Genomic DNA, 17,849 nt, shown 5'->3' with positions numbered 1-17,849 from the left:
CCCCCCAGCTCGACCCAATGCACTAAGGCTGGCTATTTCCACGCCATATACCGTTTCCAATGCCATGACTTTTACATTTTATTATTTTTATCTTTAGAGCTGACATATGTGTGAAAAAATCAGCCATTATTAATGTTAAAGGAACCGTATTTTTACTGAAACCATCGTTACATCTGTGGATAATTTCTAATTTTTTTTTTTTAATTTGGAATTGAAAACTTTCCTGATAACAGGACTAACTTTACTCCTCTCAAGTTTGCCAAAATACCTCCAACTCCGAGAGCTGGCCTAATGATGTGTTCAGTTGTTTGCACACTCCCTTTTTCTCTTCAACTCCATTTGATATATGTTTCCCAGGACGTAGTGGAGACTGCTGGCCTGAGAGGCTGGAAACTCTAACTCCAAATTTCCTACAATCTCAGCTCCACTTTCTCCCGCGCTCCCGCCCGGGGCTAGAGCCCTGTTGTTGTCACGTGGACTCGGGGCGACTGGGCCTGGCCGGCCAATGGGCGCTCGACGGCTCCGTACGCCCCGCCTCCCGACTCCACCGCGCCGGGACTTCACGCACCGCGGCGGGGAGGAGGCAAAAAGTTTCTTTGCGGGCGAGAGGGGCTTCGGCGCCGTCGCAGCTGGCCGTCCTCTCCGGTGTTCCTCTCGCTGCTCCGGGGCATGAAAGGGATTCGCTGCGGGGCGTAAAATAAAGGAGTTTGCCGCGGAGCGCCGGACAGGGCGCGCACACGCGGCCCCGAGCGCGGGCGGCCACTCTCAGCTGCAAGTTTGTGCCGAGCCCCGAGCGCGCGCCGGCTGCGGAGCGCCGGGCCGAGCTAGAAGCCGCAAGAGTGCGATGGGCGCGCCGAGGCTCTGCGCGCCGGCGGTGGCGCTGGGACTGCTGTTGTGCGCGGTGCTGGGGCGGCTGGGCCCGGCCGAGGGCAGCGGTCGCGGCGGCTCGGGGACACTCGGGAAGCCTTCTGGGGTCGCCGCCGAGCGCCTGTGTCCCGCTCCCTGCCGCTGCCTCGGGGACCTCCTGGACTGCAGTCGCCAGCGGCTGGCGCGCCTTCCCGAGTCGCTCCCGCCGTGGGTCGCTCGGCTGTAAGTATTTTCGAGGGCACTGGGGGGAGCCGCTCGAGATTCGCAAGGGGCCTGGGGCTCGGCGCTCAGTTGGCCCTTCTGGAGCAGTTGCTCTTGGCCCAGGCCTCGAGCGGCGCTCCGTGGGGATGGAAAAGGAGCCGTCGAGACCTCAGTCTCTCTACCCCGGTGCCTGGCTGCAGGTGGGCGGGGGAAGGGAGCTGCTGACAACTCCAAAGGGTAGAGCCTGGGTCCTGAGCCTTGAGCCTGCCAAGGGGATTCCACTGCGCTCCCCTGCGAGGGCGGGACAGGAGAGGTGGCAACCTACGTGTTACCGGCGTTTGCAGTTCGCCCCGAGTGTGTGATCCTGTGGCTCAACTACAGTTTCTAACTGGTTCTGGCCCCCTTTACTGTTCCTAATCAGTAACTGAGTGAGCCTTTGAGAAGTCCCCCTCGCCAGAGTTCCGTCCAAGCTGTAGTAGACATCCTTTTGTTGTTCTTCCCCTGTGCTTAGTTTCGCCTATAAGAAATTCCGTAAAGCCTCCACCAAATTGTAACGCATCCTGATTCCGGCGAGACTGATGAGTAGATATGGAAAGGAAGGAACTAGTTTTCAGAACGAAGGGCGTGATTTCTGTAGCTTCTCAGCAAACAGTTTAGGACAGAGGACTGGACGCTGTTATGCAAGTTTTTGGAAGCTAGCTGTGAAGTCTGAAAACTTGAAATCACTGCCAACTGCGTGGAAGAACAAGGAAGAAAATGTAGTTTAGTTGGAAAGGCTGATTCTTTCCAAATGTCCTCTCCTTAGGCTCTCCAGGCCCCAGTCTTTTGTTAAAATTGGCGGACTTGTGTAAAATGTAAATAATCAAAACTTGTGTTTCTCAAAAAAAATTAAAAAGTTATCTTGTCTAAAAAAGTTGAAATACAGTCCATCCTTAATCCTTAGGTTTGGGCCTAGCAGAATTGCAACGCAAATTCTGCCTTCATCCTGGTAATAGTAGTAGAAAGTTTAGTCTGGTAGTTTAAGAAATTGTGTTTTTAAATCATTGCGCTAATCAAAATCTTTATTTGTGAATTGTGGGACTGTTGGCCCCAAAAGCACATTATTTGTGTTAATAAACCTTACTTTAACAGAAAAGTAGAATTAAAGGTTTAGATGATTTAATCTCTTATGATGTTTTAATAGTGTATTTTTTTTTTTTTTTACAATTGAAAGGAGATAAGGGCTTTAACCCGAAGCAGGAAGACTTTCAATTAGTTGTGGCTAATTCTGTTCAATTGCTTCTTGTGGAGGTCATGCTGCCTTATTCATGAAATGTGAATGGCTCTATTGACAACATATGGAACTGAACATTTGAATGACTGGAGGTGAACATGTATGAATAATAGAGAGATGAGAAAAAGAAAATGAATAGTCCTTCCTGGGGTGTGTTTAGAAATGCTTGAATCATTCGCCAAACTTATATTAGTAGTTTCTCATTGCCAAGTAGTCTATTGGGTCATGCCAGTGTGCAATATATATTTTTGGTGTGAATTTGGATGTCTTAAAAAAAAAATAACTGTACTGGTCTTGATTAGAAGTTGAGTTAAACCAAAAGGAGTTTGATATCTATTGAAACGTTGTCTTAAAAGTAGCTGACCTAATTAGGATTTTGTTTTGCAGATAATTTGGTGGCACACTAAAAACAAATTACAGTTTATTTGGTTAGCACAATCTTTAATTACATTTCCGCCAGCAGTAAATTGTCTCAGTACAAGTACACATTCCTTAAATATATGTGAAAATAAGTTCCACTTGTATAAATAAGCACCAGGTCTGTTGTCAGAAGCCCTACTGTGATCACTCATTGGACAGTTCTGTCATCCTTGTACTTGTGTGACTTTTAACCAACTTTGTAGTTGTCACCAAGCCATGCGGTCTAAATTCTTTATTATAAATGTTTCTTTTATTCCTAAAGCTCTAGAGGTCTCCTAGCTCCACCTTTGAAAGGAGCAGAAAAACACGTGGAATTGGGCTTTACTTCTCTGTTACTTGGTGTTTGGAACAGGAGGCATAAGATCACCGTTTCTTAAATTTTACACAATTATAAAAGCGTTTAAGTAGACTGTTTCAGAGTTGAGAACTAAACAGAAGAGTACGTATCATTCTTTCCCGTATCTTAACTCTTTCTCGGGTAATTAAGATAGTAAACATTTGCCTTAGGACTAATTGATGAGAACACCATTCAGGAAAACTTTGTGTTTTGTGTCTTTTGTTGAATTTGCAAGTTAAATGCGTATGTAGTTTGTTCACTTTATTCGGTTGTAATGTATTGCCTTAAGAATCTCGTGTGTGAAAAATTGAGTAGTTTGAGCTGTAAAATAATACCGTAGTTCTCTTTTCCAAAAGTAACTTGTAGTACTTTACTGAAAGTGGCTTTTAAAACAGTAACTACTGGAAGTCTTTGCTTACAAACTGCCTTTAAAGGCAGACTTGAGTTTACATCTTTTGAATTTGCACTTACAGAGTTCTGAACCCAAAGAGGAGTGCTTGTTGGAATATGTTACTTTAGCCAAAAGACAGAGAAGTTGCTCAATTGCCAGTGAGAGCTAAACGTATTAAAATCTCAATGGAGTTTCAGAATTATCTTATCACACAGAGATGTTTGAGTTAGCTGGGCTGAGGCGAAAGTCCAAAAGGTACTTTCTGCTGGTGTGGCTTTAGTGTTCTCCTGTTAGAAATCGTCTGCTCGGTACCAGAATTGGGGCTGGAGTGGGGGTAATGGGCCTTATGGTTTTCACAGCTGTTTTTCTGTATTTTCCAGACTAAAACTTGAACATAGCAGGCTGATTTATGAGTCACTTTGGATCAGTGTCTTAAAACAGCTACAGCCTGGCTTTTTGTTTTTCAGCTTTCCAGATTTCTGCTGAATTTGCAGCTCTGCAGGCCCCAGTGGGATTGATTAAGAAGCTGAGCTGGATTTGCATTTTAAAATTTGACTTGGAAGTCAGATTTCCAAATGCTAAAAGGAACAAAATGATGGCCGGAACCAAATGTTGTAAATGAATTATTTTCATGTATATTTATTTGCTTGCTAACGTGCAGGAAGACTTTTCTCTACCATGTAGCATTTAATTTTCAAGCATTTGGCCGGCTGAGTTCTAGGTAAATAGTTCACACCTCCTTGCCTCGCCACTTTTCACATTTATTAACCTCACTCTACAGAGTTTTTTAGTAAGGTTTCCTGGGGAAGGTGTTCATTAATGGAACCCTAAAAATGAAGAATCTGCTTTTCTCCCTGAATGTTCTTGCGGGTTTAAGAAAATATCGACATTGTATGACTTGTGTTTGTTTTTAATGTGGTTTAGCCATAAAAACAATATAGGGAAGACTGAGGAAAATGTGACATCCTTTAACTGGAAAGTAATCATTTCTGAAACATAAACTGTATTAAATCTAAATTTAGATGCATTCAAAGATTCGTGGCTTTAAGTATTTAGTAGTAAAAGTCACTTAAGAGGTGATTTTTTTTTCCTCCCACATATAATGTGGTTTTAATAGTACACAAAACTCAGGAATGGAAGTGTGTTGCAATAACTGAAATATTTAAGGTTGCCAGTTCCCGCTTCTGGATCAGAAATGAGTGGTCCCCAGCACGTGCATAGTTCTTGGAAGGCAGTTTCTCATTTTAAAGGTCTTTTGTTGGAGATCTCATCCCATTACTGGTTGAAAAAAAGCTCAACACTCGCTCTCTTTTCTCACAGGATTGCCCTATGAAATAATGTTTAAAACGAAGCGAAGAGTGTGGTTTTAGTTTTTTCTAATTAAAAAGAAAACCACCTGTATTAAATGGCAATGCCAGATTGGCTCCCCTTTTCCTTTTAAAAATTGAAACAATCAGGGACGCAGTTTTATGCTGGTTCAATGTTCTTTAGTTAAGTGGATCCAAATGAGACTCTCTGTTGATTCAGGCTACCTCCCAGGTGAAGGACTCTTTTCGCTGGTTGTTTTTGAAACCCTGTGGGAAATCCGTGACTGTCTGTGGTGCTAAAAGCACACAGGTTTTGTTTGAATCCTAACGTGAGTTGTTGGGCCCACGGGTTCCTTGATGAACTCCAGACGGACGTGAGCTGGGCCGTGAGGGAAAGTGTCTGGCTCCAGCGTGGTGAGCATGCACAGCAGTGGTTGTAATTGCAGGATTTTTATAGTTTAAAGACTGTGCCAGATTTTTTTTCATGTTATAACTCTACCAGAACAAATCTACTCATGTCTGTTACTGTCTGGTAGGTCTTTAAGCAAACATGTTTCAAATAAAACCTTTGCAGATTTTTTTTTTCTATTTAGGTGAAATAGAGAAATCCAGGTTTATTCTCAAAATAAAAATTCAAAGACTTGAAAGGATTGCTGGTTTCTAATTGTTAGCTTAATAGATGTGCACCAAGTTACACTGTGTTTCTCTGGATGTGATTCTTCGGCCCTTTATTTTTGGTTCATGCTTTTCTCCAGTCAAGTTTGGTTACCTAAAACTTGGGTTAGTTACAAGTCTTCATTTTTAAACACTGAAAGAATTAATTTGGTAAGGGTTGGTAAGCTTCCTTCAGTGGGAGAGCTTTAAGCCATACTGCTTGTAAGCCTGATTTTCGATGGCTGTTCCAACCATTTCGTTTTCATTATACCACGTGGAATGCGCACATTCAGTTTATTAACACATAAAGGGAATGCCATCAAATATTTACTGGGTTTCTTTAAAATTCTTGAATCTTAAATGCTCAGATGATGGCCTGGCCTACAATATTGTATAAGTAGAAGTTTTGTTTTGCTTTCTTAAAAATAATGCTGTCTTATGGAAATTGTTACTCAGGTTAAGTCTTTGAGTAAGAAGCAGATGTATTTAATGATTGAAAAAAAATCTGATCATAGGTTTCTATACAGCCTACTTTGTAGGTGGTTTATGTGGTTTAAATTATACATTACATTATCAGATACTGAGATTTGGGAAATTCAGGAAAGTAGAATTCAGGTGGCTTCCTACTCTCTCTCTCTCTCACACACACACACACACACACACACACACACACACACAAAATGGTACTTGAAATAATTTGGTGCCTAAACCCAGAGAAACAAATATGTATAAAAAGCAATTTCTATTTTGTTTGACTGTAATAAAGACACCTATGCTTAATTTTATGATAATAATAAAAAGGTTTCTTTAGAGATTTGAGTTTCAGCAGCCTGCCTAATTAGCCACTTTTCATAGGCCATGACTTCATCATATCAGGTTGGAAGCGAGGAGATGGTAGGGGATGGGGAGGGTGAAGCAAAACAACCAGTTCACAAAAGATCTGTTCACCTTGTGCCAAAAAACATCTCCTAAAAATTTGTAGGCTCAAAGCACTTGAATCTGCCAGCCTCCTGAACTAATTTTGTCCTCAGAATTTGTATTTTTGATTTTGGCAGTTTGGTTACCATCTAGTTTGGGGAAAGGATGAACCAGTTATTTCTTATGTTGTCACTAGTGTTGATAGAGATATTTCATAACTGTCTTGCACTTTGTTAAAGACCGTTAGTGATTTGTTTTGAAACCACCTATAACTTTATTTTTGTTTTCTCATAGGGACTTGAGTCACAACAGACTGTCTTTAATCAAGGCAAATTCCATGAGCCACCTTCAGAGCCTTCGAGAAGTGTGAGTCTTATTTTACTTTCTATTTGAGGTTGAATAAAATATACCACTTAACTGTAAAGAACATTTAGATAACAGTAAATTATTAAAAACTTTTAATTTGGGAGGTATCTTTAATTTTATAAAGGTTTTACCTCTGTGAATTACAGATTATCTAATCAGCATTCTTTTTGTCTTTTTTTCTCCCCCCCCCCCTTTTTTTTGGCACCTAAAGGAAACTGAACAACAATGAATTGGAGACCATTCCAAATCTAGGACCAGTCTCAGCAAATATTACATTTCTCTCCTTGTAAGTGAACCTTAGGATTTTGTGTGTATGTTTGCAAGGACCACGGGTAGTAGCATTTCTGCTAGAGTAAAGGTCTTACAAGCAAAATACGAATGTTTCTATAGATAATGTAGAAGCATTTTTTAAATTGGTTGACTTGTTTTCCAGCCATTTTCTCCCAAATTTGAAGTACCATTGTAACAACACACTTTATGTGTTGCTCTCATTGCTGAACTGGTCTCCAAGATTCAGAAGAGCTGCTTTCACCTCATAGAGACAGGTGTTGGATGATGTCCTGTAGACTAGGACTAATTCTGGTTATTGCTCAGTGGTCGGCATGGGATCTGTGGGTTAGGTATTACATAGTTCCTGGTGGAGGGTGATTGGAGTTGTTTTGTGAGAAGTGGGAGTTGGTAATAAGACACTGAAGTATTCTCTTTTAAGTGTGGTACCTGTAGCAGAAATCGAGGTTCAGAGACAATAAATCAAAATATCAGCTTTATACAGTTAAAATTAAGTACGTGATTGAAGTTATAAACACCACTGCATGTTACTTTACGAAGATGAGTTTTCAAATACAATAAAAATTGTGCTAAATTTCCTGTATTTTTAGGACAAATAACATGTTTATACTCATGCTTTGGAGAGGTTCTGGCATAATTTTGACTTTCGGCACTTAAGGGTAGCATGTAGGATGTGCAACATTTAGTTTCTAAAATTTAAGTAGCTTGCCACCATGATCTTGAATGATTTAAAAATATATTTAAGCCATTGAGCTTAAAATGTTTTCCTTCCTAATACAACTTAAGAAAAAACCACCATTGTTGCTTGCTTCTAGGAAAGGTGTTGTGAGGGTTGAAATTATACAGTAAATTTCAGGAAAGCTGTTCAATTAATTAAAGTGATCACTACCCAATTGCTTACATCTGGTGATTTATAGAGGTTGGGTTTTACTGAGGGCCCAGGTCACCTAAGTCACGAGTGCAGCCGCTGTGTCTGCTTTCCTCTGTTTGAATAAGAACTAAGTGACATTTGATACTGATGTGGTTTTTCCAAAGATCAGAAACAGAAAGGAATGAAAGAAAAAGGAGTTGGTATTTGACAAATAAACACTGAATTTAAGAAACATTTTTATGCTAGCATTAATACCTGTTTTCTTTGTCTTTCATAATTGCTTAAGAATTTGGTGTCGAAATGGAGTACTGGTTTTGGTATCTTAAACAGCTTTAGCTATTCGCATTGGACCAGTGGGGCCTTTCTAAATCCCAGGGAATGCCTCTTCCCCCTGCTGTTCTCGTCCTGTGTATTGGCAGATTCTGTCAGCATGTTCAAGAGAGTCTTGAGTTGAGGGTCATTGGGTGCTTCATGGTTGAGAGGGTCCACCGTGGAGTTTTAGAATCTGGGTGGGGTGGGGAAAACAGTCTTCTCTTTGGCTTGGTATAGAGTTGAAATCGTAAGAACTTGTAAGGAAATTAGAAACTTCTATTGGAAATAAACAACCTAGGTGATTTTAATTACACTTCAAGCTTTCCTTTATAATTTGAAAACTGAAAAAGAACTCTGGAAAGACAGAAGCCTTCGAAATTTGAACCGTCCTCCCTGTTGTCATTTGTGTTTTACTTTAGTGAGCGCTAAATAATCTTTTACTGAACTTGAAGACTCTCACTTTCTTTCCCGTTAATGTGTTGCAGCATGTCTGACCGGGGATTATTTTGTTCATTTTTATGTAATGAGAGATCCTATTTATTACCTAGATTACACAGCATCCGCAAAGGATTATTTATGTGATGGGACTGCTAATTCAATATAGGTAGTGAAAAATTGTTTTCATGCCTATAAAATATGTTGAAAAATGTATTTCTCTGGCTGTTTTCTTTTACAAATGTGTTGTTTTCTCCTGTAGTCCTCTTTCGATATTGCAGTACACGGTCATTGTTTCTGAAGCACTGTTAATTTCTGTCTTGTGTTGTATAGGACAGAGCATTTTCTTTTATATAGAAGTACTTGAACATTAGATCAGAACTTAAATTTCTGAAATTTCAAAAGAGATTGTTCCACCACATCCCATGGCTTAGATTAGAAACTTGCCATGGCACCACAGTTAAGCACCATGTCTCTCAAAGTAGGTCTCAGGACTGTTTGACTTCTTTTTGATCAAGGTGTTTGGTTTTTGTTTTTGTTTTTTCATAACATTTGTGGAGGAAAATAGGTTTTTGGGGGTCATTTGTGCAAGTTAAATCATTTGGAAACATATTAAAGGAAAGGAAAAATCAGTTGGGAGTCTTGAGCAAAAAGATTTAAGGTTGGTTCTCCATATCTTTGCTGCTCTGTGCAGTGGAGACCCTTCCTAGCTGGAGGCAGAGAAGAGCACCTGGTGAGACCTTCACCTTCTCTCATCTTCAGGAGCCAGGAGCAAACGGCATCCCAGGTCCAGAGATGAATTCGTTTAAGGACCACTTCTGATAATGTCAGGGAAGCCTGGTAAAATACCAGGGTCTTTGGGATGGTGGTTGGATGAGCATTGAACTTTCCCTTAACAAAGTTCATCTCTAACCTTTTTAGGGGTCTGTCAGAATGTAAAAGACCTGAATAGACTTGCTTTTCTTTGAATCCCACCCAGAGCACATTTGACATGCTAGAGGCAGCACATGGTTTGTGTGATTTGACATGCTAGGGGCAGCACATGGTTTGTGTGATTTTTTTTTCTTTTTTTCTATTTTGTAGCCGTGGCAGGATGCTATATGTTAAGGGAAGAAATGCAATAATGTTTGGAATGAACATACATTAAAACTGTTGCCCTGATAAGGCACCTTGGTGGCTCAGTTAAGCGCCCGACTCTTGGTTTCAGCTCAGGTCATGATCTCATAGTTCATGAGATGGAGTCCCACATCAGCTTTGTGCTGATAGCGCGAAGCCTGCTTGGGATTCTCTCCCTCTTTCTCTCTCTGCCCCTCCTCTGCTTATGCTCGCTCGCTGTCTCCTCTTCTCTCCCTCTCCCTTTCAAAATAAACAAACTTAAAAGAATAAAACTGTTGACCTGGCATAAATAAGTTAATTTCACCAGACATGGTAGTTCTGACCTCCTGTGAGGCAGCATGAGCCACTCAAACATTGGACATCTGTAAAAATTATGGCTTGAGTTCGGGCAGTTTTGAGTTAGAGCATTTTTGTTGAATTATATAACATTATTGTTACATAACATTATTATTGAACAAAAGAGTTCTCACTGGTCATTAAATAAAGTTGGTTAGATCTTGGCCTTGACACTGGTGGTTTTATATAGCATTGCTCAACATGTAAGTACTTGCCTATGTGTTAGAGTTGAAAAGACTTAGGTCCCTGAATGTCAAAGGAATACCCAGAGTACTTGTTAAAAAATGTCTATTTCCTGACCCTCTCCCTAGAGATTCTGAATTAATGGGATTGGGTGGGGCCCAGGAATATCCATTTTAACACATCTACCTAGTTGGTTCTGATTAGATATTCAGTAAGTATTTCTGGAACCGCTGATGGAATCCAGTTATAATCAAATAAGCCTTTTCTCGTTATTTCTTATCTCAAGGGTAGAGCATTTCTCCCAAGCCCATCATGTTCTTTATAGCCTGTAATTTTTCTAGAAATGATAATGTCATCCTTCGAGGGTGGTTATTATAAACATTGCTGGTGGGACCTCAAAATGTGTACTCTACCAATGGACAGCCAATGAAGAGATTTAAGGCAGAATGAGGTGATGAGTTTCGCTATCTGAAGGTGTCATTTTGTCTTTAGTGTGGAGGATGTCCTGAAGGTGGCCGGAGGGTGGTGTAGAGGGGACAGATGATGGGGGAACCACTGTGGTAGCCCAAGAGTGATGCCAGTACTATGTCACAGCAGCAGAACAGTGATTAAAGCAAAGCTTAAATTGGAATTATTTGCTGGTTCTTCCATCTACTAGGTTTGAGATCTTGGGCAAGTCTCTATGTTTCCTCATCTACAAAATGAGAATCACAACAGTGCCCACCTCCTAGGGTTGTGAGGATCTGAAAAGAGAATACAGATAGAACCATCTGGCATATGCTGAGTGCTCAGTGAATATGAGCTGTGATCATGATGATGATGATCATTCACCCAAGTGAAATTCGTGGAATAAATACACAGTGCCAGACTCTGTTTTAAGTGCTGGGAACACAGCAGTGAACAAAACAGACAAGTCACTGCTGTGAAGTTTCCATTTCTAGTGAGGAGTAAGAGGACACTAACAATTTTTTTTGTTTAAAGATTACTTCAGTTTCTTGATAAATGCTGTTCTGGCATTTATCTCTTGGGAAAGCAAGAACAGAGAAGAGCCCTGGCGGATGCCCTTTAATATGTTCAAGGAAGGCTTCTGAGTATTTGCCAAATCCTGCTATGTGCTGGGTACCGTCTCAGGTTGAGATTACTGTTTTGACCAAACAGACAAAATTCCTGCCCTCACAGAGCTGACCTTCTCATGGAAGAAGACAAAAAAGTAAAATAAAAAATGTGCTCAGAAGGTAGTGAGGGCTAGGAAGAAAAAAGAGCTGAGGTAATAGGGGTTTGTGGCAAGAGGGGGCTTACAATTTTATTATTTTTTTACTTTAATGTTTATTATTTTTGAGAGAGTGCAAGCAGGGGAGGGGCAGAGAGAGAGAGAGAGAGAGAGAATCTGAAGCAGGCTCCAGGCTCTGAGCTGTCAGCATAGAGCCTGACATGGGGCTTGAACTCAGGGAACATGAGAACTCAGGGAACCTGAGCCAAAGTCGAATGCTCAACCAACTGAGCCACCCAGGAGCCCAAAGCCACCCCAAACACTTTAAATGGGGATGAAGGGAGAGGTCTGCTGAGAAGATGACACTTGAATCATGGCCTGAAGGTGAGGGAAGGGTCATGTGCAGCATCCTGGGGGTCAGGGTCATCTCCTTAAGCCTCCCCTAATCTATCCAGGCCCTCCCGCCTTGTATGTCCAACTCCTACATGGTAATGAAATGATTTTTTTCATACTTTTCTCCCGTAGTATACTTTGGGGCCTGTGGGCCTGCTCTTAGTCTCCCTAGCACTTGGCAGATGAATAGCATGTAATCGGTGCTTAATTAGGTATACAAATTAAGGAGTATATATGGAAAGCCACATGCACTTAGCATTATTCAGGCAGATTTCCTGTTACTTAGTCTATACCAGTACCTAAAAACTTATAGTGAAGACCAAGCATATGTATGTTTTACTTAATGTGTCTTCAACTCTGCGTGCTTGGTAAATAATAATAAATTATAACAACAGCAATAGTAATAAGTAAAAGAAAGAACAAGAGAAGTAATTTAAGTAGTGAAAGGATTCAGCTCCCCGCTCTAGCCAGTGAGTGCACGCCCTGCAGTGTGTTTGAGATGGAAGTGTGTGGGAAATAAAAGCCCCCCTTCATTATTTGCCTTTCTTAGTTTGAATATCTCAGCCCACCTGGGATGACTTTGGTCTTCAGGTTTTGGGCCCAGCATACATGTGAACTATTTCATCAGGTCCTGAACTGAAAATTCAAAATAAGAAACAATAACAAAATACATAATCGATCTGTTCCAACACTTAAGGCAAAACTGGTTGTATAGGACTCAGGGAGGGAGAATATGCCTGCATAAGAACACTTCGCTGTTGTCTTAAAGGGATCTTCAAGGGTGTGTTATTGGTAGATGTTTTCCCCTCATGTGCTGACATTAGAGCCTGACGTGGTGTGACGTGGGGCCCATCGCATCACGTGCCCTCCTGTACCGGGGATGCTCTGGGATGTGGGGAAGTACGGGGGTTACGCCCTTTCCTGAGGTCTAATGTGATTTACCCGCTGCAAGGAACAGTCCTGGGCATCTGGGGATGCTGACAGCTTGTGTGGCCTGCATGATATTATGGAATTCTGAGAAGAAAGGTGGCTTTTTCCCTTTAGTTTTGAAACTCCCTCAGATTCTCCAATGGCATTTGTCACATGTCTCATTCCAGGGTAAGACTCATGTCCTACTGAGCTGTTAGTCCCTCAGCAGCCCAGCCCAGAATCTGGCACGCAGGAGGTGCTCGTTAAATATCTGAGTCAGGAGAGAGACCGTGGGGCCGTTGTACAACAGTGGAAAGACCTGAACTGGGAATGGGGCGCACACGTTGTTGTCTTGTCTCACACCAGTGACTTGCCCGACCTCGGGCCGACTTCGTCACCTCTTCTTTATCTGTAAACACAGTGTGAGATGTCTGCCCCTCCATCTCCTGTGGTTCCGGTGCAGGATCAAATGGCAGAGTGAACAGAAGGAGACGGCTCTGAAAGGTGCGAGCAGCAGCACTTGCAGCAGGGCCAGAGTGGATTCTGGAGCCAGAGGGTCACAGGGGGAAGGCAGGATTGAGAAACATCCTGGCCACATAGTTGAGGGAGGGAGGTAGAACTTTGCGTTTGCATTTGGAGTGGTTTATGTGGAAAACTTTTGCTCTCTTCCAGTAGTTCAAAGAATTGGTGAAAACTCAGTTGTAATGACTGAACAGCATTTCTACCCTGAGGACTTGTGTGTCTGTAGGTGGATTTTGAGCTGCTCGGGGTGCCCAGCAACACCACCTATGTGCTCAGTGCTAGGGAACAAAGAAAAATGGGACTTGGCCTCTGCCCTCAAGGGTCTTTAAATAAGGAATAACGGGGGAAGACAGACAATAAGGGCATGCTGCGAGTAGGGTGATGCCCTGAATGATGGAGAGATGCCTAGGGCTGTCCCAGTGCGGAAGAGAGCTGTAGTTTCAGTGTGTGTGGAACGTGAGCGTGAATGAGGTCCACAGAAGGAAAGGAGACATGGGTAAGTTGGTAGTGATGCACCTAAGTGTTTTACAGGTTTGGAGGAGGAAATGACGTTTTTGTTAATCAGGAGAATGACTACATTTCATTGAAGCACAGAATCTTCTTTCCTTTTTTTCAAGTCACTAAACCATGTTCATTTTCAAAATCAAATGCCATGAAGATAAATAATGTGCTGTTGATCATTAACAGTTACAATTTGCCAAATACCTGCTATCCATCCATCCTTAGAACTATCCTGTGCTCTGGCCCTTGCTGTCTGTTAGGGCCACATCTCTCTTTCCCACAAAAGGAAATTGACCACAGGGTGGGCATCATGTAAACATTGACTTCTGTATGATGAAAAGGGTGGAGTTGAACTAGTGATTAGAAATCAGGTCTGCAGGGGCGCCTGGGTGGCTCAGTCAGTTAAGTGTTGACTTCAGCTCAGGTCATGATCACATGGTCCGTGAGTTCGAGCCCCACATCGGGCTCTGTGCTGACAGCTCAGAGTCTGGAGTCTACTTTGGATTGTGTCACCTTCTCTTTCTGCCCTTCCCCTGTGCATGCTCTCTCTCTCTCTCTCTCTTTCTAAAAAATAAAAAAAATTAAAAATCAGATTTGCAGTATTCTGATATGTGTATATGTATATACATATCAAAATATATATATACATAACAGAATATATATACACATATCATATATATATACATATCAGAATATATGTACCAATATATATACATATATATCAGAATATATATATCATGATGTGCATATATATATATATATAGATAGATCTAGAAGCCAACACCATACTGAGTGGGAATTTCATCCATAAGCATGCATTTTTTGTTACAGACTAATAAAATCATCTTTGGGAGATGGTGACTCAAGAGACCATTGCTTGGTTGTATGGCACAGAGTTGATTTAAATAATCCCTCAAACTCAGTTTGTGATTTTAAAGCGTGTTGATATTTGAATAGTTTATAACTCAGATAAAGCTGCATAAAAGGAAGGCAAGCATTACATACGTTTTCACATACGATGATTGATGTAATTTCAAGTGATGATGTAACTAAGCAACTGTATAACTGTGGTAAAGCTCAAATACTTTGTTTTTAAACCAAACCTATATAAGTCAGCGTCTGAAAGAAGGTTACCAATGTGTCATGTTAATTAGGGAAATGGGAAGAAGCTTTAGCCAAAATTAGAATCTTAAGTTTCTGGGGAATCTGGGAGCTTTGTTCTGATTAAGTGGACATAAACCATATCATCTTTACCCGTTTGTGGGTGTAGATGAGCCCATAGAATTTGACCACCTTAACTGAAGAACTCATCCCTAAATGTCTGCTCTAGTGATGTGGATGAATGGACTAGTGTCTTTGTATTTAAAGGACATTGCATCTGAAGGCTATAGCCTTTACCAATGTAAATAACCCAGACGTTATTGTGTTTAATGGAAATAAGCTCATAAAGCTGAAGTCTTACAAAATAAACACATAAACATCTTAATATGATAAGTTGTATTCTTTTATTGGATTTTAAATGTTTATATGTGATTTGCACATAAAAGAGTTTATTGTACACAAAGATGTGTTTGTTACACTCTACGTTTATCTTTACAATTAATCATAAACCAGTCCCCACAATACAGGTTTGCTAGGTGTTTGAATTCTCAATTTAGATATGAAACATTTGTGATCATGCCGTGGCTCTTTAAACCCTTCAGGAATTCCCCACTCCTCTTAGGTCAAGAGCAGAATCTTTCACAAGACCTACAAGGCGCTTGCCCGATCTGAATCTTCCCCTGCTGAGCCCTCTCCAGACTCAGCTCTTGCTTTTAGGAGCGTGCCAGTTTGTTCTGCGTCACTTCCCTTTGCACACTTTCCTCTCTGCCCACAGTACTCACCCTTTTCCTAATTCTTGCTAAGTCAGACTTAGGTTTCACGTGACACATTTTCCTATCACCTTTATTTACAGTGTCTATGATGCTGTCATACCTGCAGTCACATTTGTCAGTTGTGTATTTGTGATTTTTTTTTTACATTTATTTATTTTTCAGAGACAGAGACAGAGCATGAGCAGGGGAGGGGCAGAGAGAGAGGGAGACACAGAATCCAAAGCAGGCTCCAGGCTCTGAGCCGTCAGCACAGAGCCCGACGCGGGGCTTGAACTCACAGACCGTGAGATCATGACCTGAGCCGAAGTCAGATGCTCAACCCACTGAGTCACTCAGGCACCCTGTATGTGTGATTTTTTTTAATGTCCATTTTCCCCACCAGAATGGAACTTCATAAAAGCTGAGAGTGTGTGTGTTTTCATCCCAATTATAACTCTAGCGTGAGTGCCTGGCCCCTGGTAGACAGTGCATGGTTGTTGAATGAACGACCAAATGGATAGCCCTAATTAATATCGTATACAGTTAATTATAGAAGACACTGTTCAGTTAACCTTTCTGTTCACGCCTCTCCATACACACTTAGAACTGTTTTCACTATTAACACTTGCTTTTTCCAAGGTAACAACAGTCTCAGATTTGATGTAGTGACCCAGTGGACATCTTTCTTGAGTGGTGGTACTCGGACCCCATAGAAATGACTCCCCACTCCCTTGAACTTGTCCTTCCAGCATAGCTTGCCCCCAAAACTCGTGTATTACCGATGTTTACCTGAACCTGCAGCATTTTCTCATCTCCCCTCAACTTCATGCTAGCCATTTCGATTGCTGCTTTGAAGTATCAAGTGCGACTTCTGCCAGAGACGTTTCTGTGCTGAATGAGGTTTGTGCTGCCAAGACAGACAAGACAATAAAGTCACAGCCAGTTGCTTTTCATGATGGGGTGGCAAGAGTGAACATGTCTCTCTCCTGGCCTAGTTGCTTTTCCTCCTTCTCATCCTCATTTCAGTATCGCTGCCATCTTCCACAGATGAGAGGCTCAAGGCTCTAGTTGGATAGTGAGACCAAAACAGTGAAACAGGCCTCTAACCTGTACCACTGCTTCTTCCCTTGGCTGAAAGTTGCATAAGTACTAAATTCGAAACATGAAAGGAGAGGCAATTATAAATGTAAAATCACCTGCCTGAGAGTCTCCCTTCCTCCCTCTGAAGCTTTAGCCAGTAGATAGACCAGTCTCTAGAATGAGATTGAAGGCAAAATGAAATATCGAGGTAACGTTCATGCTGCAGGTACCCTACAACACAGGATAAACATGGTGTATATTCTTGGACGGTCAGTTTTACTGTGCATGAGCGATTTTAAATGTGTTTATTCCAAAACAAACATTGGAATAGAATCAAAACGAACATTTTTTTTTTAGAAAAAAAAAACAAGACGCTTTTTGAAGTTAGTCACTAATTGCCATGTAATCCTGAACAAGGTACTGGCCTAGGAATAGAGGCAGTACTCTTTAAAGATGAATAGATGTTTGCAGAATCAGGAAAGTAGTCAGTTGTATAAATCCTTCTTTTTTTCTCCTCCTCCTGTCTTTTTTGCTTTCAGTTCCTCACCATCATCCCCATTTAAGTGTCCACTAAAGGATGAGGGGAATTAAAAACAGTTCGGTAGATTGTATAACTGGTCACAACCCATTTTTTCTTGGTTTTGACTATCTGCGTGCAATCCTAGTAACTTAGAATGAGAAGACACATTTCTCTCTATGGAGAGATCTCTGGAAAAAGAGATTATCCAGCCTCCCTTTGAGCACTTCCAGGGACAAAGCCTCACTTCTTGGTGACAAGCCATTCCACTGTGAATAGTCGTAGTTACTAGGATGTTTTATTTGTTAAGCTGAGCTCTTCCCCTGCCTTTACCTATAGCCTTAGTTCTCTGTATTGGGAAAAACAACTTTGTTCTATTTTCTGCATAATAATACCTACAGGTCATAAAACATGAGGTTTTCTTAAAGCCTTCCCTTTTACTGGCTCAAATTCCAATTATCCTTTCCTATATGACATGGAGTCTAGACCAGTGGTATTCAGTGGCCCTTTCTGCATTGATGGAAATGCTCTGTATCTGTGCTGTCGCCTGTGGTAGCTACTAGACACATGCATATTGAACACTTGAAAT

The 17,849-nt window shown here is 41.4% G+C and overlaps 1 protein-coding gene across 3 annotated transcripts in view; it reads left to right on the top strand.

Moving 5' to 3' along the window:
• The first annotated feature begins 614 nt into the window (after nucleotides 1-614).
• The window catches only part of LRIG3 (leucine rich repeats and immunoglobulin like domains 3), a 51,735-nt gene continuing 34,500 nt past the window's right edge, over nucleotides 615-17,849 (top strand). For 2 of the 3 annotated variants that reach the window (XM_015073260.3, XM_015073258.3), the window contains exons 1-3: nucleotides 615-1,089; nucleotides 6,663-6,734; nucleotides 6,946-7,020. In XM_015073260.3, coding sequence (XP_014928746.2) covers nucleotides 845-1,089; nucleotides 6,663-6,734; nucleotides 6,946-7,020 — 392 coding nt within the window. In that variant the 5' untranslated portion in view covers nucleotides 615-844. The other variant, XM_053226438.1, reaches the window with a different exon arrangement.

The sequence above is a fragment of the Acinonyx jubatus genome, chromosome B4 (genome assembly GCF_027475565.1).
Source record: "Acinonyx jubatus isolate Ajub_Pintada_27869175 chromosome B4, VMU_Ajub_asm_v1.0, whole genome shotgun sequence".
Lineage (NCBI taxonomy): Eukaryota > Metazoa > Chordata > Mammalia > Carnivora > Felidae > Acinonyx > Acinonyx jubatus.
This window is presented reverse-complemented; position numbering and strand designations above follow the sequence as displayed.